The sequence below is a fragment of the Protopterus annectens genome, chromosome 6.part1, assembly GCF_019279795.1.
Source record: "Protopterus annectens isolate FY-2018-M chromosome 6.part1, PAN1.0, whole genome shotgun sequence".
Lineage (NCBI taxonomy): Eukaryota > Metazoa > Chordata > Ceratodontiformes > Protopteridae > Protopterus > Protopterus annectens.
In genome coordinates, this window is record NC_056738.1 from 33,094,871 (window position 1) to 33,119,466 (window position 24,596).

The 24,596-nt window shown below is 41.5% G+C and overlaps 1 protein-coding gene across 1 annotated transcript in view; it reads right to left on the minus strand.

Moving 5' to 3' along the window:
- The window catches only part of CAD (carbamoyl-phosphate synthetase 2, aspartate transcarbamylase, and dihydroorotase), a gene marked incomplete in the record, with an annotated part of 2,299,829 nt that overhangs the window by 813,633 nt on the left and 1,461,600 nt on the right, over window positions 1-24,596 (minus strand). The window contains 3 exon segments of the mRNA XM_044075466.1: window positions 7,974-8,105; window positions 21,156-21,320; window positions 21,407-21,573. Of these exon segments, the coding sequence (XP_043931401.1) occupies window positions 7,974-8,105; window positions 21,156-21,320; window positions 21,407-21,573 (464 nt within the window).

Genomic DNA, 24,596 nt, shown 5'->3' on the forward strand with positions numbered 1-24,596 from the left:
CTCCGATCCGCTGATTGGCAGAAGATTTTTTACGAAACGCCAAGGTGCCAGCTCGACGCACAACCTTCAACGCAGGCACACCAATTTACGCACGAATGTCTTTCGAAAGCTACCCAACCCGCAGGGAGGACATGCAGACTCCACACAGAAAGCACTCCCAAGCCAAGCCATGACTCGAATGGGAGAACCTCTTGCTGTGAGGTAACAACGCTACCAGCGTACCACCGGGGCATTAGGTAAGGGTAATGTAGTAGAAATATTAAAATGGGAGGATTTTGTTGTGTGAAAAAATAAACCCGGTAGAATACGATTTTACATGGAGCTCTCTACATGATGAGTACGGTCAGAAGCTTGGAGGTAAAAAAGCTACTGACTAACTGATTTACTACTATTAAGATATGGGGAGGTTATAAAAAAGTAAATATGAGGAGGAAATTGTGGAGAACGACTAAATGAGAAAATGAACTATGGGACATTATTAGTAAAGTAGTTTGCAAGCATGCATAAGAAAAGAATGGAAGGAAGAGAAAAACAGGGAAACTGATGCAGATGAAAACTGAACATGTGTGTTAACAAAAGTACTGGACTTCAGCAGCACGAAAAAACAAAAGGGGATAAAAATAGACAAATATGAAGATGAAAAGAAAAAGGATTACACAAGGAAGTTAAGACATGCAAGGCAAAATGGGAATGGGAGTTTATTACAGGGAATTGCAGTGGGTCAAAGAAAGCCTTTAGGTACCTGGTCCGGAAGAGGACAATTAGCATGGAAACAGCAGCTGCTGTAGGATGGCAGGATGCCTACACAGGCAGAGCACAATGGTATGTTCAAGTGAATTCTTTACATCTGTTAGGTATGGAAAAGATAGATACTGTCATGGAAGGGAAGGTTGGTTGCTGGCAAGATATAATGAAATGACTTTTTCATAGGGTATACATGAAACAATACAGAGCTTTAAGGGAGGACAAAGCACAGATTCCAGATTAATTACCCAGGATTACACAACACCTGAAAAGGGTACCAGCACATTCGTGGTCACTGTTAAATCACTGTAGGAAGAATCCCTGAAGACTGAAGGATGTCAACTGTGGTGCCTTCATCCAAGGGAAGGATGTAGGCAGTCCAGAGGACAACAGACAGCTTACAGCCTTACCTCTCTAGATGAAAAGGTGGGTTTGTTTGATGAAAAGTCTTCAAAACTACTGTTAAGCATAGTTTTTCACTTTGTAAGTCATGGCACACTAATTTAATTCAGTTTTACAAATGGGGTCAGCTGATGTGAACAAGGGAATCCAAATGGATGTGCCCCATCTGGATTAAATGAAGGCTTTTATTCATTAAATAGGCAAAGTGGTCCACTAAGACCACTTTTCAGTCACAACCCAGTTTCAAAAAGAAATAAAAAAATGAAAATGAGACAGATCCCTGCCACACAAGCAGCAGCAAAAGGCAAGATCAGACAAATGCATCCAAAAATACACACATACTTATCAGTCTCCAAGTCATGCAGTCCTGCAGGATTCAAGGTTTGGAAACACTTATGTTGCGGTGCGAAAAAATCCTTTACCAATTATGTTCAGTCTGCTGCTGTGGACAGTTTAAGCTTTGGTGAAAGAGGTTAAGTGAGAGAGTTCTAAACAGCAGTTCCAGGCAAGAGACTATTCAATCACTGCATTCAAGTGAAAACAGGAATACACAAGGTTGGAGCAACTGAGACAGAAGATCTACTTGGTAATATGTCTTGCAAACTTTCATGGGCCACACCTGACATCTGATTTGCCTGCCTGTTTATTCCAATATGCAAGACATAACATCCTGGAATGCACCTGACATCAAATGCTCTCAACATGGCATCACCTTTGGTGCCACTCAAGTTAAAATATAGTTACACGACCTATTTCCTACACCACTCTGAGTTACTATCCATGAATGCAATGTTGTGGAAAAGCCAGAAAACATCTGTGCTGCCTGAAGCTCCACAAGCCAAAGGTACAATGCAATGGCTACTAGGAACATTTTGCTAAATGGAGTTTTCTATTTCCTAAAACTAGCAGGTTTAAATGGTAAAACAGTAAAGGACTCTGCTTTCAAAAGAACTAAATGGGATTATTCCACGACCACTGATGAACAGTGACCACAAATGTAGCACAGGCATGCATTTATGAAGCAGCGTAGTCATGCATTTATGAAGCAGCAATGACCTTGCCACTGCATAAATCAATGCCAGAACTACAATCGTGCACCACTGACATCTGATTGCATCCTCTCAATAGTTTGCGTTTGGACAGCTGCCCCCTTTGTCCTACCCTTGTTATGGCTTTGCAGAGGACAGAAAGTAACTTGGTAACTATTCAGAATGATCACAAAATATGAGAATATAACTAATATAACTGTTAAATGTCCTGTGCCTGAGCAGCACCGACTAAGGAGGCTCTGTGAGCATACAGCTTTTTCTAAAGTTGAAGCCAACTGACTTTAGAACATTGTATTATAAAACAATTTAGAACACTATTATAAAAGTTTCTGTGCAGTTTAGAGGCTTCGTGCTGGATGGGCTTCTCCCAGCAAACCGAACAGTTGTTTAATTTTCATTGTTGACTGGTGAAAAATTTTGGTGGAAGCACACAGAAAAGCTCGACTGGTACAATATAATAAAAAGATACAATGAAATGCAAATTACCAGAGATAAATTAAACAATGTCATCTTCGACAGTGCAATATTAAAAAAATGATAGCACACTGTATGAATACTGGCCAATGTATACAAAATTTAGAACTTGAATATGCAAGCAAATGTTCTGTGCACCAGGTTCTAGTCCACTCAGTGTAAACTGAATGCCATGTATACTGTGCAATCAAGCTATGCTATGCTTATATTTTTGACCTTATTCACACACTGCACTTAACATTCCCTTGAGTTGATCTATCACAAACACTGTCAGCCAATGTAACAGCATACAGCCATGTACTGACAGTAGTTTAATTTCAGCCACAATGTAGTGCATGTACTTTAACACATATTTACTACCTGAATTACACTTGTACATCTATAAATATGCAAACTTTATTTTCTGTAGAAGCTAAACTGGTAGATGTATAAAGGCAGACATTTTGCATTCAAATATGCAGTTTCATACTGAGGCTGCAGCATTAAGCATATGAACTCTGTCCCCTCGCCTGAAACACTTTTTAACAGCAAGCAGATTGTTTCGTGAGTGAGGAATGACAGATTTAAAGGACAGTACACAGTCCCAGTATGTGTTCTTTGCACACAGTGTAATTGTTTCATGGCTACAGATGAAATACAAAGACACATGAAGCCTGGCTAGAACAGAGTTTCTCTCAAGATTGTACATAAAATATTTTGAAGTTAAAACACTTAACTAGATACTACTATTGTAGACCTACATTTTACACTGAATTAGGTCACTATGTTCTCAAAACATCACACAGAAATAAATGGTATACTTCCCAATGTTTTTTTTTTTAATTTAGAGATAAAAAGGCAGCCCTCAGACAGAGTGACTTCGCTCTCCTCAGTAATGAGCCATATGGCACAGGCTGTGGTTTACCTGTAAGGGCCTTTTGAGAAGTTTAATCTTCTCCTAAAACAAATGATGACATCATCTAACATTATTCTCCTACGCTGCATGCAGATTACTTCTTATGATGATGACCATTTAGAGATCAAACAGCACCACTGGGGCAGAGGGCAGTTTTGTTGTTGTCACAGGTTCATAAAGTACAATGAATCTTTAGTATATGTAGCCTGGCTGGGGACAATTATGGCACCGGAAAACAATAGGAACTAATGGCCTGAAGAAGCCAGTGGTGACTGTATATATGTGTAGTAAACTTACATAACCTCATTTGCCAATTTAATTTCGAATGCGTGGGGACATATAATTTTGTCCATGAATGATGTATTCAGTAACATTTTTTGTATGTTTTGATGATTTGTGCTTTGAGTATCATGGTGATGATTTAAAAGTTAAGTTTCTTTCATGCACAACCATCAGGGTTCTCTATTTTATTTTTTTCTATCAAGACAAACCTTTCTTTTTTAGATGTAGAAGTGGAGTTCCAAGCATGAAGATAAATAAAATTTCTTCAAGACTGTATACAGAGCACACATTTGTTATTTGTAATAGCACATCCATTACATGTCGAGAAAAAACATTACTAAAATCAGATAGTGAGGTTATTAGAGATAACTACTATGATTAAAGTCAAAGTAAACTTTGTCATTTAGAACTACACACATGTAGCCTAAATGAAATTTTGTGCATCAGCTCAATTCTTGAGATTACAAAGGAAAGTGAAACACACATGTAGAGGAATAAACAAATACAATACTACTCCCAATACACACAAGAGTAGAGACATTTACCAGCACTCGTATACGAAAATAATACCCTCCCCCAAGTTAAATTAACTACCCTATTTAAAGTAAAACACATGACAGATTGAAATGCCCGAGTTGTCTAATATTGTACTTGAGTGAGTTAAATATTACTGACTATGGATACAATAAAAAAAATATTAAACTTACTTGGAATAAATTTAAGTATACATTGCACAAATAAATACAACTTGACTTATGTGTCCAGATCCCTCTGACTACTGCAGAGTTCAGAAGTCTAATCACTGTAGGGAAGAAACAGTTACTGAATCTTGTAGTCCTGCAGCAGATGCTGCAACATCTCTTGCCTGATGCCAGATGCTTAAACAGTCCATGCGCAGGATGCGTGCTGTCCTGTATTATTTTGGTGGCCTTTTGTACACTTCTGGCAGAATAAAAATGCTGTATCACGAAGACTGGAACATGTTACCTTCTCTGCAACCCTCACCACTCTCTGTAGCGTTTTCCATTCTGTAACTGTGCAGCTTCCAAAGCACACTGAAGTTGCAGATGAGTATGCTCTCTATTGCACCTCTATAGCAGGTGGAGAGACTATGAGGGGGAAAGCTTATCTTTTTTCAGCCTTCTTAAACAGTGGAGGCGTTGGTGCACCTTCTTGACCAGCTGGCTAGTGTTTCCTGACCACGACAGATCCTCTGATATGTGTACACCCAGAAATTTTGTGCTCTTAACCCTCTCCACACTCTCACAATTGATCCTGAGCACTGGGTGGTTTGTTCTCCTTTTCCTGAAGTTGATGAAAAGCTCTTTGGTCTTGCTTATATTCAGGTCAAGGTTGTTCCCCTCACACCAACTGATCGTCACCTTCTCTATGTATGCCCTTTCATCATTTGTGATGAGCTCCACAATTGTGGTGTCATAAGCAAACCTAATGATATGATTGGACTCATGCTTAGCATAGCAATCGTAGGTCAGGATGGTGAATAACAGTCGGCTGAGAACACATCCCTGTGGAACCCTGGTGTTAATCGTGATGCACTTTGATGTGTTCTTATTTGAACACACCCTCGGCGGTCTCTCAATCAGGAAGTCCAGGATCCAGTTACAGAGATGTTTACCGATTCCTAAGTATGCCAGTTTTTCCTATCAGCTGCACTGGTACCACCGTATTAAATGCAGAGCTGAAGTCTATGAACAACATCCTCACATACCTGTATTTGCCCTCTAAATGCTCATGGGAGATGTGTAGTGCTACTGATATGGCCATCAGCTGTGGATCGGTTAGCTCTGTACACAAACTGCAGAGGGTCAAAATCAGGAGATAGGCATAATGAAAGATGCTTTTTGATAAGCCGCTCAAAACATTTCATAACAGTGGATGTTAGAGAAACTGGTCTGTAGTGGTTAGGCCTGGAGGGAGTGGTTTTCTTAGGTAGTGAGATAAGTTTCCTTGCAGCATGAGGGTACTTTACTAATGTGATAATTTAGATAAATTATTTATAAAAAGGAGTTTTTGGGTGGCCACGGTGGTGCAGTGGTTAGTGCTGCCACCTCACAGCAAGAGATTTGCCGGTTCAATCCTCGGCTGGGATGCCTTCTGTGTGGAGTCTGCATGTCCTCCCTGTGGTCGCATGGGTTTCCCCCGGGTGAGCCTCTAAGGGGGTTTCTTCTTGAGGGATAACTGGGCAGGTAAGACGATAGGCCACCTGAAGGCAGCATCACAAAGGCCAGAGACAATTCACATCATGCACAGAAAAAACTCAGGTGGTCACTGACTACATCCTGTAAGGACTGGCTAGATGGACTTTCTCTGCCGTGAAAGGCTGCCACAGTCATACCATGCCATTCTGAGCAGGAAACTAAGCCTTCTACCTTAAACATAAAAGCAGTGCAAACTTGAGCAGATCACATGGTAGTTCACCATGGAAACCACACACATTCTTAAAACAACCTCTCTACTTGAATTCATGTTAATGGTACACTTTCAACATCAGATTCATTGCAAACTAGAGGACTCACAGGTGAGGCAGAAAGAGTGATCTAATTCCCAGCACAGCAGTGAAGATCACCCTCTTGCAAACTATGTCCAAAAAGCTTTACACTCCCTGTCAGAAAATAAGGAGCTGTAGCTTCTGAATCCTGTACTCCAGACCTAACAAATCACACAGGAGTCTGCCCTTGAATGCAAGCACAGATTTCATTCAACTCAGAAGCTTTTAAAGAGCGTCTGCTTCCTTGTCATCCGTGACAACAGGCTCCATACTTCAGCTGACCCAGTTTACCCTTTTCCTGGACTTTATAACCTTTAAAGTTTCTCCAATAAAGTCGTCACGCAAGTGAGGAGCTAGGGGATGGGATGTCTCATTCTCATTATTGTTCTCAGTCTCACAGTAAACATCTTGGTCCTTTTACTCCTCCCAAGGGACAAACATCACACCCTACCTGGGCTAGGCATGCAGGTACAAAGATAATGTATGTCATGTCAAACATGTAATGGAGGTACTTAATGCTGGGTGACAGGATGCAAACATTTGAGGATGCACTTGTCAATGGAACCACAGTGATATAACAGACCAGCACTGGGGCCAATCCTTCTAGGCATCACAACCAGTCCAAAACCCATGTGCAGCAGGGGCTGACAAACCCTAACTCCCATACCTGGCTGTTTTAAGATGACTCAAAGAGAATGCGTGTGGAAGAGGGTCCTCTCAAATGCATCCATGAAGCCACAGCTGGAGTAATATCAACTGCTCTTTAGCAGCAGCAAGGAAGTGGATGTCCTCCCAGAGTGACCAAGGGGAGCCAGTGCTAACATCACAGAAGAATCCCACATGGTGGTTGCTATGGTATCATCTCTACCCAGTACAATCACCCACCTAACAAGGGACAGGTGCAGGCTCAAACCCAGGCTAATCAAGGATGGTGTGTGTGGTCCATAAGGATAACCAAGATGGACTTCCCTTCAAGAGAGGTGCAACTATGTATGCCCTCCATTACGACCGCTTTATGAACTAAATTTAAAAAGGCCAGGGTATTCTCAAATCATTATGTTTTTGGAGAAGCAAGCAGGCCAAGAACTTTCCAAACGCTGTACCTTTCCATGTCCAGATAGGGGAAAAAACTGACACCTCTGACAGTCTGTGTTGCGCTCTCTACTCAAGCAACAAAGACAATGCTGGTGTGGCTTTTGCTTCTGATCTGGCTATAAAAACCTTGCTGGCTTAACTGCTTACTGCAAAACACCCCAAGCGTATTTTGAGGACACATTTCTAGACAGAGACCGATGCAGGGTGGTATAAAACAGGCATGCTCTCCTAATATGCACTCCTGAATAAGGCAGCTTCACAGAATAGCCAAACTGGAGTGGAAGGAAGGACAATCCCAATCCCAGGCCTTCAAAGGGGACGAATATTGGCTGGGAAGATTCACAAATTTTTATTCTACACCACACTATACACAGGAATGTACCCTTTCTACAAAGGAAAAAGCACAGCAAGAACATCCATAAAAACAAATTCAGAAGCTACAAACATGGACTGCCCGTCAACATATACTACTACATTCTGAAAATTAAAAAAAATCAAAAGTGATAAAAGGAATCATTCTTACTTCTTCCTTACGAGCAACGTGGCAAATGTGGATAGGCCTCTGGTACAGCTGAGCCACCATAAGAATTGCTGCAACAGTCTGTTTTTCAGCATGAGCAACTATGGGCAAATGCTTGGGCCACTTCTCAAAATGCTAAAAGTAAATCATAAACACAAGTAAATACAACTAAGCAATCAAAAGAAACTATCTCGCTAAAATATTTAAACAAAATATTCTTTCTTGCAAGAAGCATTTCCTGCCTGATTTTCTTTGGGGGGGGGGGGGGGTACAGTGAGGCTAGAAAAACAAAACATTCATAAAAATGTCTCCACCAGACATGAAGAAGCATGTCTTTCAGTTACAATTGCAATTCCCAAGTAGGGTGATGCCAGAGAGAGGGTGGTGGGGGGTGACTACAGTTATCTGAAGGTACTTTTCACAACTAAAGACGTTAAACTACAAGGGTCATTGCCATACAACAAACATAAGATGAACGATATTAATTTGCAGATGGACATGCATCTTAAAACAGATTAAAGCAGTTAGATGACCCTGTGGTATAGTGTTACTTCTCGCACAATAACCAGAAGCCAAGCAGTTAAAGCAAGTTTAGACCTTCAACCTTTGTCTTCTTTTTGGTGCTAGTTTAATCTGCCATCTAAGATGAAAAGTACAGTAACAAATATTTCACAATTTCTTAAATCCTGAATGATCCCAAGGGTACCTACAACAAAAATGTCCAAAGCAAAAGAAAAGCATACATCTCAAATCATTTTACAGATTAAGCCAAATCTAAGTCCAGTCAACCTCCTCCAACCATGGAGGAATGGTGACCTGAAGCCAAATATACAACTTAAATTTTAAATCTAGGGGTCTCAAGCACAAATGACCATAAGGGCTGTATTCATGTACACTAACCTGACAGCCATAGTCTCCAAAACAAAATGATAGTGCAGCAGCCCCCCTCCCAGAATTATGCTGGTTTAAAGGCTGCTTGAGGTCTGTAAGCCATGAGTCTGCAATCCATGCAAGTAACCATGAGTTTTGTAGGTTTTGTAGAAGAATGACAGGAGCCCCTTTTGCCAAAATAATTCTGTTCAGAGAGATGGTGAGTTTCCCACAACTGTACTACATTCATTACTGATGTCTGCTGCAGGATGCAGACAAATAACAGAAAACCAAGCAGCAGGAGAATGATGTTGGGTGCACCGCTTAAATGCCTCATAAGGCTGCTGCAAGGCAGGCTGTGTCACTGCTTCTAGACTGAACATCCAGCTTGTAATGCGTATAGAATGTTTATGAAGTACAACTGGCAGATGTAAACAAAGGTGGAGCAGCTTTTCTATGAAGAAGTGTACGTCCCTTACTCGGGACAATGGACATGTGGGTGGGCAGAGCTCACGAATAAAATTAATGAACTGTATGACAGATGACCTGGAGGAAAGGAGGTTCTTGTACACCAAGATGTAGACAAAGGCAGCTGAAAGTTGAACAGGAGAGAAGGACAGACCTTGTCAACAGCACTGAGACGTGCAAGAGAGACTGACAAGTACAAGGAAACTGGGGTCTCTCTTCTTGCATCAATGTGAACCCTGCTCATTCTGAAAAAAATACTTGTCAGAAGTAGGGCATCCTTGCTCTAGTGAAAATAGAGGTTTCCTATTAAATCAGCGAATGCTGTTTAACCAAACCTTTTTGTCCGCAATGGCGAAATCCCAAACACATGAACAGCGATTTTTTTTTTCCCAGGGGGGAAAAAACACTGGGCCATTTTCGGGACTTTGCCATTTCTTCCACTATGGTGCAATCTCAGAGTTGGTATATTTAAGTAGGGGGGTGTGTGGGGGGAGGGAAGCCCTCTATTTTATTTTTTTTTTTAATGGAGCAGCGATGTTTTTTCACTGGGGGGGGGGGGGGTATCGCTGTTCCTTGTGTTCGACATTTTGCAGTTTCGAAATTTTAGGGTCGATTATACAGCATTCACTGTTATAATATAGACCCAAAATAGATGGCTGTCAGGGAATCTGCTTGACATCTCCCAGACTCTAAGACCCCTAGAAGCTTGGATATAATTTCCCTTTCAAATGAGTAAGAAGCTTACGGCACAGAGAAGAGTAACAGCTTCTACTGTCTTGAACATTTTGACCAGTAGTGTCCCTGTGGCTGGAAGGACAGACCCTCTCCCTCTCTAAGACTTCCGCTTTTTCTTAAACTTCTTATGGTTTTCAAAGCTGTCAAGTTTTGTTTGCTTCGTATAAAAAGGTTCAGATTTTAGACGGCTAACTCTTTGCATTTAAAGAGCAGCACAGTTTTTCCTTTCTCCTCCAGCTTTATTTAGCTCCCTGGAAGGAGACCCTAAACACTACTTCTTGCCTATGGAAGCATCATGAACCATTTCTGGACATTAAGGAAAGGCTGCATGCAGAACAAAGTACAACTTCTGAGCCAATTCTGAGCAGCAAACCCTGGAGCAAATATGTTTTCCTGCAGCTTAAACCAGCTTGCCAGTTCTGTCCATCAGCGACTCTTCTGAAATGCCCTGTGATAATTCCCACGAGTTTGATAAATGGTCTTTATTCCTGCAGATGGTAGAAGTGCACACCGCCTTGCCTAAATGAACTACAACTCTTCTCTGTCATTTGATAGTGTGCTAAGTCACTGCATAACCCTAGATGTTGTTCCACCTATCCTAGTGCATGCAACCAGGTTTTCAGAAATCATGCTGCTGTTCCAACATTCAGTAAATCTTTTGGGTAAATGGGAAGAGTCTGTCTTTAATGAAGCAAAAGGGATAGTGGGTATACTCAGAAAGCTCTTGTTCCAAAAGTCTATTATGACTATTAAAGGCAGCAATCTCCCGGAATTCTCACATAAAAATACCCTTGCATCAGGTTAAGCACATCACCAAAAAGCAACATCCTTAGGTGGCAATACTGAGAATTAAGCTTATTCATCAGTGTCAAAGTCAAGGGGCTAAGTGCACAATTCAAATATATGACACTATGCTCATCCTTCTGAATCGGAGGCCATTCGGATGGCTTTTTTCCTCCTCCTCTCTCAGCTTCAAAAAAAGTTTCCAAGTCTGTAATCAGAGCTTAGGCAGATGTCTGAAGGAATGCAAAGTAATCTTCTGCAAATATTTTAGTTAAAACTACTGAAAACCTCTTCAGACATCTGTGAGACTGATATCATAACCACAAGCATCCGGGCCTCAGATATCTGGATATTATGAGCCCTTTTCCAATACTCCACTGTAGTGCAGTTGTCAGAATGGAGAGGACAGGGAAATGGGCACTCTGACCACACCTAAGTGTCTTCTAATCACCACTCTGGATGACCAACTGACGTCCACTTATAGATTGTACTTCACAATCTGAAAGCTAGAACCCAGAGCCAGAATGTCTTAGTATTATTAGCATGAGGTTCCTGTGGCACTGAGTGATCAGATAACCACACAAACAGAAAATGGTGAAGCTTATTCTAAATGGCTTCAGGAGACAAAAGGACTGGGTGAGACAACTGGTTTGAGTCTCTACAGTTTTGGGCACTCAACCCTCTCTCTGACACCAACCACAACATGTGCAGACATTTTGTTACATCTTTTATGCGACTCCTCCAATACATCCTATTTTGCACCAAAGCTTGTAAGGACATAGATGGTTTCTCCAGGGATATTATGTTACAGTAGTGGTAAACGTCCATCAACTACAGTGAGGAATTTCTGAAGCTTAACAAAGGCTCAAAGACTACTTGTACAACTCAATATATTTGCCATTCACTGTAGCACAATGTCAGCGTACATCCAACAACAATGTCCTTGCCGAAAGCAGTTATATCAATGACAGTGACAGTTAAATGAATAGGTCTTCTCCAGATATGAAGATAATTTGTCCAGGAATTTCAGACAGAGATCCCCAGAATGGACACCCAACTATGCTTCCCATCTTCAAAGTACAGAATGACAAAATGACGCATGCAGCCACTTGCTTCAGAAGCAAAAGACAGACAGACGGAAATAAAGAAACAGAACACTGCACAGGTGATACTGTCTTTACTGCCAAACTTCAAGCTTATTGCCATGGCTGGACAGGAATGCCTCCCTCTTTTCCAGATCCAACCAGAAGACAGATGTGCATACTCAGTTTTGCTGCATTCATAAATATATCAGTTTATTTGTTTAAGAAGCAGAACATACCACTTCTATTCATCCACTGTTCTCTTTCAGGGGAACCAAGCATAATAATAAGAGAAAGAGAAGGATTCAAGGAAAATCATTAAACAACTTCCAGCTAAAGACTATTCTGTGACATCGTCCTCTTTCACATGAAGATATAAAAAGTACAGTTGTGTACACCTACCATAAATGTAGATGTTAGAGTGCATTCACTGATGCAGTCATTACACTTGGGTTATCTGCCTGCAGGTAGCCCTCAGTCGGCCCGAATACCAGAGACTTGGTATTTCTGCGTCAGATGCTGTCACTCCAGAACTGATGTCAGGTCTATAAAGACAGGCAGCCGACGCCATTACATCAGTTTTTCTTGCCCCAAATGTCAGGTGCCCCCCAAACAGGAAGCTAAGTTATGGTGGGGGAAAACACCACCAGTAAAAAGTAAATACCAATACCCCTGAAAGGGGTGAGTAAAAGCCAGAGAGGGAGAGAGAGAAAAAAACAGGGGGCTGGAGGGAGGGAAACCAGGACTGCAACAGTGAATACACTCTAACATCTACATTTATGGTAAGTGTACAAAACTGTACTATGTTCTTTGTGTTTCACTGCTGCAGTCATCACATCTGGGTAGATTCCCAAAGCTGAAGAAGGGTGGAGGCAGTCAAGAAGAGTTGGGGCTGGCTAGTATTCCTTGCAGGACTGCTGTTGCAAAACCTGCCCTGGATTTGGAAAAGATAGGCAGGTGGTAATGCTTGGTGAAGGTGTGTACAGAACTCCAGGTAGCAACTTCCAGGATGTCCCTGGTAGGGAATCCCCTGAGAAATGCTGTTGAGGTAGATGTTGTCCTAGTGGAATGTGTTCTGACCCCCTCAGGGATTGGTTTCCCATGGTGCTTGTAGCAGAAATGCAGTGTGCTATCCATTTGGAAATTGTTTGTTTTGAAATGGCCCTGCCCTCTCTGCCCCTGTTGCAAAGCTGACTAGTAACTGGTCATATTTTCTGAAGGGCTTAGTCCTATCAAGGTAAAATCTGAGCTGTCTGTACACATCCAAGGAGTGCAGGATCCTTTCCCCTTTATTTTGAGGATTAGGGAAGAAGGCTGGCAAATGGATGGATTTGGTTGAGAACCACACTGGAAACCACTTTAGGCATAAAGGAAGGGTTAGTCCTGAGGGAAACCCTGTTAGCATGGAAAATAATGAAGGGTTTCACAGCCATAAGTGCTTGTAGCTCAGACACTCTTCTAGCTGAAGTGATGGCTAGAAGCAATGCTGTTTTCCAAGAGAGGAACTTTAACTCTGCTGACGCTGCAGGTTTAAAGGGGGGGGGGGGGCGTGAACTTTTCCAGTACAAAGTTAAGGTCCCAAGCAGGGGCGGGTGTTCTCCGTGGCGGCCTTAAGTTGCTTGCCCCTCTCAGGAACTGTTTGATAAAAGGGTGTGAGAAGAGAGGTGGCTCAGTGTTGTAACGAGCCGAAATGGCTGAGGCATGTATCTTAATGGAAGAGGATAGGCCCTTATGGAGTAGATCTGCTAAGTAATCTAGGTTTAGAGGCAGGGAGGGCAGAGTTGTGTCCTCTCCTTTAGACTGAATCCAGGAGCAGTACCTTTTCCACTTATCAGCATAGGATTTTCTTGTACTGGGTTCAAGAATGATGCCAAGCATCTATTTGCTTAGGGTTGCTGGGGGAGAATTCAAGGAATAAGCCAGGCTGCAAGATTTAGGGTTTGTAGACACAGATGCAAAATCTGTCCCTCCTGCTGAGAGAGCAGAGTTGGGTTCTGAAGTAGGTAACATCGGTAACAGGCTGTGCAGGAGTGGGTACCAGTGCAATCGTGGCCAGTCCGAGGCAATCAGAATTGTCCTTGGTCTGTCCTGCCTTATCTTGAGTAATACTCTTGGGAGAAGAGGCAGAGGGGGAAGGCACAGACAGAGATTTACCCACTGAAAATATAGGGCATCCACTTTCCAGGCCCTGCCTTGAGGATTCCTGGTGCAAAATTTGCTGAGCTGGTAGTTGCAGGGGGAGGCAAAGAGATCCACCTCTGGGGTCCCCCACTTCTGAATCAGAAGGTTGAAGGTGCTAGGCTCTAAATGCCACTTGTGCAGGTCCAGGAGATTTCTGCTTAAGTCGTCTGCCAGTGAGTTTTGTTTCCCTGGCAAGAACTGAGCTTGCAGATGTACTTGCATGTCCAAGGCAGTGTTCTACAGGGCCATGACTAACCTGTATAGTGGGTAAGAGTGGGTTCCCACCTGCTTGTTGATGTACCACATAACTGTGGTGTTCTGTTTTTACTAGCAGGTGTCCTGGAGAGAGTAGGGATCTGAAAGCTGTCAGAGCATGCTGCACAGCTAGCATCTCTTTTTGGTTGATGTGCAGATGAATTCGACTTGGACTCTAGTGGCCCTGAATGCATTTGCCATCCATGTGTGCTCCCCAGGCAGTGTCTGATGCATCTGTGGTTAGGGTCTGGGCGGTGTGGGTTGAGTAAAGTGCAGTCCCTTGTTGAGGTTGCATGCTTCTGCCCACCACAGAAAATCTGTCCTTAGACAGGGTATGACAGGAATGACTGTTTCCAGGTCCTGAGAATGTTGGCACCAAAGACGAAGTACCATTGAAGTTTCCTCATTTGCAGTCTGGCATACGGAATTAGTAGGATGCATGATGCCATGAACCCTAGGGCATGCAGGATTTTCCTTGCAGACAGCTGGGTTCTGGTGGCCATTTGAGTAAAATAGTCAGGCTTGTTTTTCTGAATTGAGGAATGCCCTCTGGGATGCTGTGTCCAAGCTTGCAGGAATACAATCTTTTGACTGGGGACTAGTTTTGATTTCTTTTCATTGATGGTGTACCCCAAAGATGTGAGAAGGTTCTTTACAAATGTCATGTGCTGCAACAGCAACTCCTGACTGTCTGCTTGAATCAGGCAGTCGTCCAAGTACGGGTAAATTTGGATATTTCTCTGCCTGCAGTAAGCAATGGCTGGAGCCAGGCATTTTGTGAATACTTTGGGAGCAGTGGATAAGCCTAAGGGAAGTGCAGAGAATTGATAATGCACAGACCTGGCCCTGAAACGTAGATATTTCCTTCATTAATCCCTTATAGGGATGTGCAGGTAGGCTTCTTTTAAGTCTATGGTGACTAACCAGGTATCTTTGGCTAGCATATGTAGAAGCTGCTGCAAGGTGAGCATTTTGAATTTTGGTACCACCAGAAAGGTGTTGAGAATTGAAAGATCTAGGATTGGGCGCCAACAGCCCTCTTTTCTGGGTACCAGGAAAAGTCTGCAATAGAATCCTTGGCCTATCTGTTCCAGCAGAACTGGATGAATTGCCCTGATAGAGAGCAGGGATAGAACTTAGTTGTGTGCCTCTGCCCACTGGTTTGGAGGAAGGTCTGGGAACCCTTTTGGGGTTGGCAGAGAGTGGAAGTAAAATTTGTACCCCTGGGATACAATGTTGATGACCCATCTGTCTTTGGTGATGGACATCCAGTTTTTTGCATGAGGAGCAAGTTTTCCTCCTGGGGCACAAGCAGCTGAGCAGAGGTGGGGAGTGGAGTAGAGAAGTCATTGTGAATTTTTTCCGTAAGGGGGTGGGGCTTAGCACTCCCTGCTTTGGAGGTGGAGGCACTCCATTGCTTAGACCTCTGCATACCCTGAATTTTTTCCGTAAGGGGGTGGGGCTTAGCACTCCCTGCTTTGGAGGTGGAGGCACTCCATTGCTTAGACCTCTGCATACCCTGAGACTGTAGTCTTTGGGGCCCGTTTCCCCTGGGTCTAATTTGAGATGAGATAATCTGAAAGGTGAAGATATAGAAAATGTTACAGAGAGCCATGAACAGAAATTGATACTGAAACTTAATGCAGAAAGATATCCAGGCCTCAATGGTACCACCTCTTTGATTCCATTCTTGAAAGCTAGACGCCTTAAACATTGACAGTTTTTATTGTTCATTTTTATTTTTATGGTTACTTTTATTATATTACATTTTATGCATATGCAAATGTATTTTATGCAGTATTTATTCAGCATTTTATATCTTATTCATACCATTACTATGCTCATGTTGTAAACTTTTGGTGTATGACATCATTAATTCATGAGATAATTGGCTTTTTACCTATTTAAGCAGTGCTATTCACTTGATCTTTGCCTGATAAAGCAACTATTGTTGCGAAAGCACTCACCTCTGTCTTTTACTTTTTGTTTTCATTAAACGTTATTGTGTGATACCTTGGTGCATTGTGTTTATATTTTTACTTATTTTTTTGCACCTTGGTTTTACCCGCAGCAGTTTCTTTTTTGTTTCTAGTTTGAGATGCCCTGGAGGGAGATGGAAAGAACCAGTGTTTAGAGGGCAATGCCTACTGAATCTAGGAGGATGTATTTGTAAGAATTCTTTGACTGTCTGCATAGATTTAGTTTTTCTTCCAACTGTTTAAGCACCTCTTCTGCTTTGGTGCCAAACAGATTGTCTTTGTTTAAAGCAGTGTCTAACAACTGATTTGACATGGTCTGGCAAGGTCTGCTCCTTAAGCCAAGCATGCCTTCTCAGTACAGAACCAGTGACTGCTGCCCTGCAAGATGCTTCTAAGGCGTCAAAGCCAGACTGCAATGTATGCTTGCTGACTTGGCTTGCAGAATGCACAAGCTCTTGCAATTCTTTATTTTCTGCACAGTCTGTAAAGGTTGCTATTTTCTGCTTAAGTTCTATAATATGTTGTTGGTACTTCAACATGCGAAACTGACAATTCAAAGCCCTAATGGTGAGGGTTGCAGAGGTATATACTTTCTTACCCCATCTGTCTAAGGCTCTGGAATCTCTGTCCGAAGGGGTGGGATTATTAGCTGCAGTTGCTTTGATACCTTTAGGCCCCTGGGAAATTACCTCTGGGTCAGCAGTAGGATTTCTGAAAAGGAATTTGAGAGAGTTAGGTACTCTGTGGTACCTGTCTGGTTTCCTAGCAGCAGGGGGTAAAGTATCAGGAGTAAGACTGGATTCCATAAAGACATCAACAACTTCCAGGATTGTACTGCTAAAGGCCTATGTTGTGGCAAATCTAAAAATTCTCAGTCTCTCTCTTTTTGGACTGAGGATAGTCTTGGCATTACCAATGGAAATGCTCTCTTAAAGTATGTAAAGTTTCACCAAAAGAAAAGTCCTCTGGAGGAGAGACAGAAGGCATGGATTCCACTGCATCTGAATCCTCATAAGCAGATAAGGGCATGTCTTCATAATCAGATACTTCAGAGTCATCAGACTCTTGGTCTGTTGAAGCTGCTGGGGACTGGTCTGTTTCTCTTAGCAGGGGAAGGCTGACTTCCCCTAATTAGCATAAGGTCTTCTGCCATTTTAAGCATTTGATGTTGTGGTAAGGGAGCAGATGCATGCGCTTTGGTCATTGGTTTTCTAGGCGTAGCACATACTCTTGGCCTTAGAAACTGTGTAGTTTTAGACAGAACTGAAGACAAGAAAAAAGTCGGTTTGTATCGAACATCGGTAGTGCAAAGAACTTCCTCAGAAGCCGGTGCCTGCTCAGCAGCACCGGACCCATCCAAGGAAGAGACATCTGCAGGTTCCATAGTCAAAGAAGAGTCTTTGGGCATACCAGACTCCGAATGGGTATCGGTAGAGGCTTGCAAATCCATTGAAGCGGGCATCAAGGGCTGTGAAAGCGCCTCACTGAGTACCGGCGAACTGGCGACTAGCTTAACGGAAGCATCTTCGGCAACTTTGGACCTGTGCGGTCTCTCTGTTTTTATCCTTACGTTTGTTTTTCAGAATATCGGTAGTCGGATGGCTTACCAAAGCCATTTTGGAATATGGAGATCTAGAACGAAAATATTTAGCGACAAAAAAGGGCCTGACGATGAATGGTTTTGGAGGTTGAACAAGGCACAAAACTGACAGTGAGGTATGTCATGGTCTGGGCCTAAACAGGTGAAGCAGTAAGAATGAAAATCTTAGTGTGGCATTTGCTTTCCACATGCAAGACAATTTTTTACCTTTTCTGACATGGGTTAGAGCAAAAAAAAAAAGGATCCCCAATGGAGTACTTAGATTTAGAAGACCAGGATGATTAAATTCGTAAACGAAAACTGAGGCAGTGGTCGACAGGCACTCATGTGAACTGCTTTTGCTTCGGGGTCCTCGGCAAGAAAGACTGATATAATGGCGTCGAGCTGCCTGTTTTTATACCCTTGACAACCTGCTGCCAGAAGTGGAGCTACAGCATCTGACGCAGAAATATTAAGTTCCTGGTATTTGGGCCGACTGAGGGCCACCAAAGTGTGATGACTGCAACAGTGAAACACTAAGAACATCTCATAGCTCTCTGATTTTCCAGCACCAAAATCAACCCTGCTACCTACTGGGCAACTGACATTAGTTAAAATATATGTCATAGTTTCTACATATGCTACACTGACTACAGTGCATCATCTTGTATGTGCTCAAATATGACCAAAAATCTGAAAGTTATTCAGTGTACTCAAGTTTAATTGAATTCAAAAACTGAGTTATGGTAAATTATTAGATATTTTGTAATAAACTTAAAATAAACTCTAATGGGAAGCTTACTTAAAGCACTCAAGAACCACCATACAGACACAGCATGAAAACCATCTTCTCTTGCACACAGACAGAATGAAAACAAGGGCATTCCATATACATGTGGCCAACATGTGAAGTAGACTTACAAGAGAGATTATCAGTGAGAGAAGACCCAAACATGTCAACTTTAAATATCCACATTACAGGCAGGTTAAAATCAACTTTAAGATTAGGTCAGTTTCAAGAGGTTTGAACCACTGAATATGCAAAACCAAAAGGATGACTGCTCTGACAAAAATCAAGACATTTTTTATCTTTACGCCAGTTTTAGTGTTACCAAAAAAAAATCCTCCTCCAAGCAGATAAAAGCTTCAAAATTACTTATTACTGAGGCTTTTGGCATGGAACCAGGCCACATTCACCTCCGACTTTTCATTATGTGTGTGTGTGTGTGTGTGTGTGTGTGTGTGTGTGTATGTATATAATGTGCATTACACACACATACATAAATGTATTTTATATACATGAATGCACACAAATGTATCTGAGTGTGCATGTATATTTTACGTGTGTGTATGTGTACAGATATATATATATATATATATATATAGATATACGCACACACACACATACACTGTAAACATATATATAAAATACATACACACACTTTCGAAAAATATACAAAAAAAGAAACTACAGGGACAGATAGAAAATTTAATTTTGGTACTTTTAATTCTAAGGGAGAGACTCAAGGTCCACTGGATAAAAAGCACACATTGTTAGATTGTGCATCTATCCTACTCCAGATGACGGGCATCAAATCTATGTGTACATCCTTAACCAATGAAAGATTTATCTTGATATTCATACAAGAGGAATTTGCTAAGTAGATGTGCCCTCCCATGCTTTTTTAGATGTTCAGTAGCCCCACCAAATTCTGCTAAATATCCAAGAGGAAGGACATTCTTAAACTGTTCATTCTGATGTGAACGAGAACCGTCTTAATTAGCTTTAATTCATTTTATCCTAGTTGAGATGTCCTTCATTTTGGCACTAAGCAAGCATGACACTGAAAATCCTTCCAAAAGTCCAATAAGGCTGCAAATTTGTTTTTTTTTTAAACATTTGCTCTATTGATTTGTCATATTTTTTTATTAAAATATTCACGAATCACAAGTCATATTCTTATTTTAACAATACTACAAACCAAAGGATTTTTTGAATAACTATAATTTTCAGTACTTAACTTCCAAAGGCAATTCATTTTATATTAAATCAAAAAGTTTCATTGTATCCCTCTCTGAGGTTTCCACTGTTTTAACCTAATAGCTACATGTACTCCTACTTTTTTAATCATGACTTGGGGGGGGGGGGGTTGCTTGATCCCTCTATAAACAACCAATAAAGCCACTCTACACACTTTTTTTTGAGATTTCTTCCAACTCTAAAATTTGACTAGCAATACTCTGACATCCTGCAGTTCTGGGTAATCCTACATTTCCACTTTTTAGTTTTGAGGGTCTCCCTCACCTCTCTTTAACTAAGCTATAATTTGGCTTGAGGGCCCCATGTACAGACTTCTATTATTGTCTCTTAATCAAACTTCCCTTTTGCTCCACCCAAGTTTGTTTCCTGCAAATAAGGGATTGCAGTTCTTATTCTCCATTCTGGTGCCACACTGTTAGGCAGTCACTGCGTTTTTGATGAAAATATCATCAAAACAACCTACAGCCTTTTAAGTTCCTCTTCAATGTATTTTGATTAACAATCTCAATTTACCTATTTGCTAGAGTTTTGTGGGTCATACAAGGCCCACAACTTCAATCTGCCATTTCCAAAAATCACCGCTTCCGTCCATCTGGATGCATGTTCCTGACGTCGCAGAAGATAACTAAAGGACTACATCATGAGAGTCAACTACCAAGGTCAAGCACTGCCAGCCCTTATCCACACAGAAAAAAAATCCCATGCCACACGAGTGCTTTCCATCCCCTTAAACACTTAAAAGCTTATTTGCTTATTTTCTTAGGAGGTGTCTAAGAAAACTTGTCCCACATAAATAACTTAAGCTTCCATGAATATCTTTACTGCTTATATTCTATGGACGTGTCCACAATCTTTAATTTCCATTTTGAGACAGTTAAATTTTTTTTTTTTTAACAAAATAAAAGTCTATGACTGTGCTTGCTAACAAAATGAGTGAACATTTCATTTTATGTCCGTACAGATAAGGATAGTTCTATAGCATATTAAATAGTAGGGTAGTTGACAGTGTACTGTCAAGACCCTTCCTTTTAGTTTTCCTTATTTTTTAGCCTGACAAATGTTAAGTACTATTCGGTATCTGAGGCACTAGCAAAAAGCATACGTTTCAGTATCATGTTTTATTAAACTGGCACTGTGACCCTAAACTCCTACTTAAGCCAGTTACAACACAAAAGAAAAAAAAAATCAGTAGCACTATACACATGCACCTACCTCCATCCACAGAGAAACATTCTCCATTTTCAAAGAAGAAAATGTGTCATTCAAGTACATTTTCAACCCAGCAGTCATAGAGGCGAATTCAGGTAGAGCGCTAGCATTATCCGAGGAGGCCCCAACAAAGACAGCAAAATCACAGCGAGCACCTGCTTCAGCCAGCTACAAATATGAATCAGAAAAAAAAACATAAACAAGATGCATAAGTGCAGCATAGCAAAGAACAACATGCACAACAAAAGACTTGCCTTCATTGCCAAAGTGAAAGTGTTCTGATCCACAAGAGCTGGTTTAGTGTTTGGCATGGCACACACCATGGTCACACCACCTGCCAAAGCAGCCGCTGTGCCAGATGAAAAGTCCTCTTTGTGTGTGTCACCAGGCTCTCGTAGATGGACATGGACATCAATTAAACCTGAAAAAATGAAGTATAAAACAGTGAATGCAATGTTGTACGTAATTATCTACAGCTATGCATTTAGTCTTGTTCTTGTCCAATGTCAGTGATACAGATGTTTAAATACAAAGGGTGCCAAAATTGCAAAATGAATAAATACTCGCAAGCGCACTACAACTTCACTCAGGAAATGGCAGCTTTCAATTTACTACCAAGGTGGCAAAACAACATTGGTCTGACTCCTTTCATTTCCACTCTGGGCTGTATAACTTAAAACAAGTCACCTAACCAGCCTGTAATCTTACTGCGCTCCAGAAATAGGTCACTTAAACTTAGTGGGTATGTACAGTTAAATGAGTAATGGATATTATAAAAGCAAAATACTACTAGCATAACAAGTTCGAGAAAACCTGACAGCAAATCACACCCACACAGTGCTAGTCAAGGCTGAAATATGAAGTATTTCAGGGAAGCACCTATGTGATCTTGACATTCTGTCGTCACACTCATATTCTAGAATAAAAATGAAGTTTGCAAAATAAAACAATGATGTATTCTAAGTGATTTCAACTGATCTATGAGAGGACATTCTAAAGTGGATAAATGACAAATATGTCTTCTCTACCACACCGGCAAGTTGGCATTTTTTCCTCACAAGCTCCTGCAGGAACGCGATAAAAGAGTCATGGGTGAGGCAATAATGCTTGCAAACAGTGTAGCATTCAGGGAAGACATTAGTGAACAGACACCTACAGTGGCCTTCAACTAAAGCAGTTTTCAAAGCTGATGTGCTACTTGATAGCAAGATACACTTACTGGTTACATAATGCAGTTGGGCTAGCTACTTGGAAGGGGCTGCTTGGCAAGTGTGACTCATTCCCTCCTCAGAGCTAAGAGACAACTGGCTGTTAGTCATCTTAAATTCATATACCTAAAATCATGTAAAACCTGTGACATCAGTGCATACCCAGGTTGAGAAGGGGCCTCTCTTACCTGGTCTCTGATTAGCACAGTAAACAGAGACATGAATGTGCTGGTTCAACAACAGTTCAAACTTTGTGAGGAAATGCGGGTTATCCTAAGGAGCACAACTCCCTAAGAAAGACAAGTTATAGCTCGCTAAATGTGGGCACATACATCAAATTCTGTGAAAAAATGTGATTGCCTGAAAATAGCGACTTTCACGAGACAAACTTCAGTGCTATCTAAAGAGTAGGCTGAAAAGGGGAGGGGGTCACAAGACTCAGTCCTAGGGGCTGCCAGACTGGTCAGCAGGGTAAAAAGGAAGACTAAGAGAAAAAAGGGGAAGGTAGGCGGGAAGCAAATTCTTACACAAATGAATTATGTCCTGACTGAAATCACTATTGCAGTATTCCAAACAAATAGGTGATTCAATTTTTTTTTTTTTTTTTACAACTTTACTGTCAACTAAGACGCAGGGAAACCTATATTAATAGAAAAAAAACATATTAATATTTTCAATTTACATACACTATACATCACATTATTTTTGCTTTCTTAGTATTCAGTCCAACATTACATGCATTGCAGAATTCCTGCATTCCCTTAAACCTCACTCCTCATTATTCTAAATGTACTGTTCCCACAATTTCCATTTATTTTTATGCAATTTGCTCTTTCCTTTTCTAAAAATCCCTCTTCCGGTCCTTTTACCTCTATTATATTATTAAATATTTCAAACACAGTTGGTTTACAGTAGACTAACTTCCATTTCCTAACAAAGTACAGTTGTGTACCTACCATAAATGTAGATGTTCGAGTGTATTATGAGTGTATTCACCGTTGCAGTCATTACACTTTTGTTATCCTGCTGGCAGGCTACCCGCAGTCGGCCTGAATTCCAAAGTCCTGGTCCGGTGTCGGTTGCTGTCGCCTCTTCCCTGACGTCAGTGCGCCAGGGGTACAAAAGATGCAGCAGACGCCATTTTCTTCAGTTTTTCTTGCCACAGATGTCAGGTGCCCCCAAAAGGGTAGGCTGTAAAAATTATGAACATAAAAAAGCATGCCCATAACCTTCATCTACAAGCAAATACACCACATAGGTTGCATAGAACAGAGAGGTACAGATAAGTTCCAGCAAAGAAAAAGGGGGATGGTGGGAGGGTAACCTGGACTGCAACAGTGAATACACTCTAACATCTACATTTATGGTAGGTACACAACTGTACTATGTTCATCGTGTTTCACTGTTGCAGTCATTACACTTGGGTTGAATCCCAAAGCTGAGGTTGGGTGGCTGGGCCTAAATAGAGTTTGGAGTGGCTATGAGGCACTGCAGAACTGCAGTGGCAAAGCCTGCTCTGGATTTAGAGTAGAGAGGTAAATGGTAGTGCTTTGTAAAAGTGTGCACTGAAGTCCATGTTGCAGCCTCCAATATATCCTTGGTTGGTACTCCTCTGAGGAAGGCTGCTGAAGTGGCTGCTGCTCTGGTAGTATGTGGCCTAATGCCCTTAGGCACTGATTTGCCATGCTGTGAATAGCAGAAACGAATGCAGTGGCCTATGCATTTTGAAATGGTCTGCTTTGAAATGGCTTTTCCTTGGGAACCTGCCACATATGCCACTAAGAGTTGCTCAGTCTTTCTGAAGGCTTTAATCTTGTCCAAGTAAAAGCGTAGCTGTCTGTGTATGTCCAAAGTATGCAGAAGTCTCTCCCCCTTATTCTGTGGGTTTGGATAAAAGGTAGGCAAAATGTATGGTTTGGTTAAGAGCCACACTGGACACTACCTTAGGCATAAATGTCGGGTTTGTCCTTAGAGAAACCCTGTCCTGATGGAAAATAATAAAAGGTTCCACAGCCATTAGTGCCAGTAACTCTGAGAATCTTCTTGCTGAAGTTATTGCTAAGAGAAGAGCGGTTTTCCATGACAAGTATTTTATCTGTGCTGTGTTGGCCGGTTCAAAAGGAGGCAATGTGAGTTTTTCCAAGACAAAGTTGAGGTCCCATGTAGGCATTGGAGCTCTCCTTGGAGGTCTTATGTTTTTGGCCCCTCTGAGAAACTGTCTTAGCAGTGGATGAGA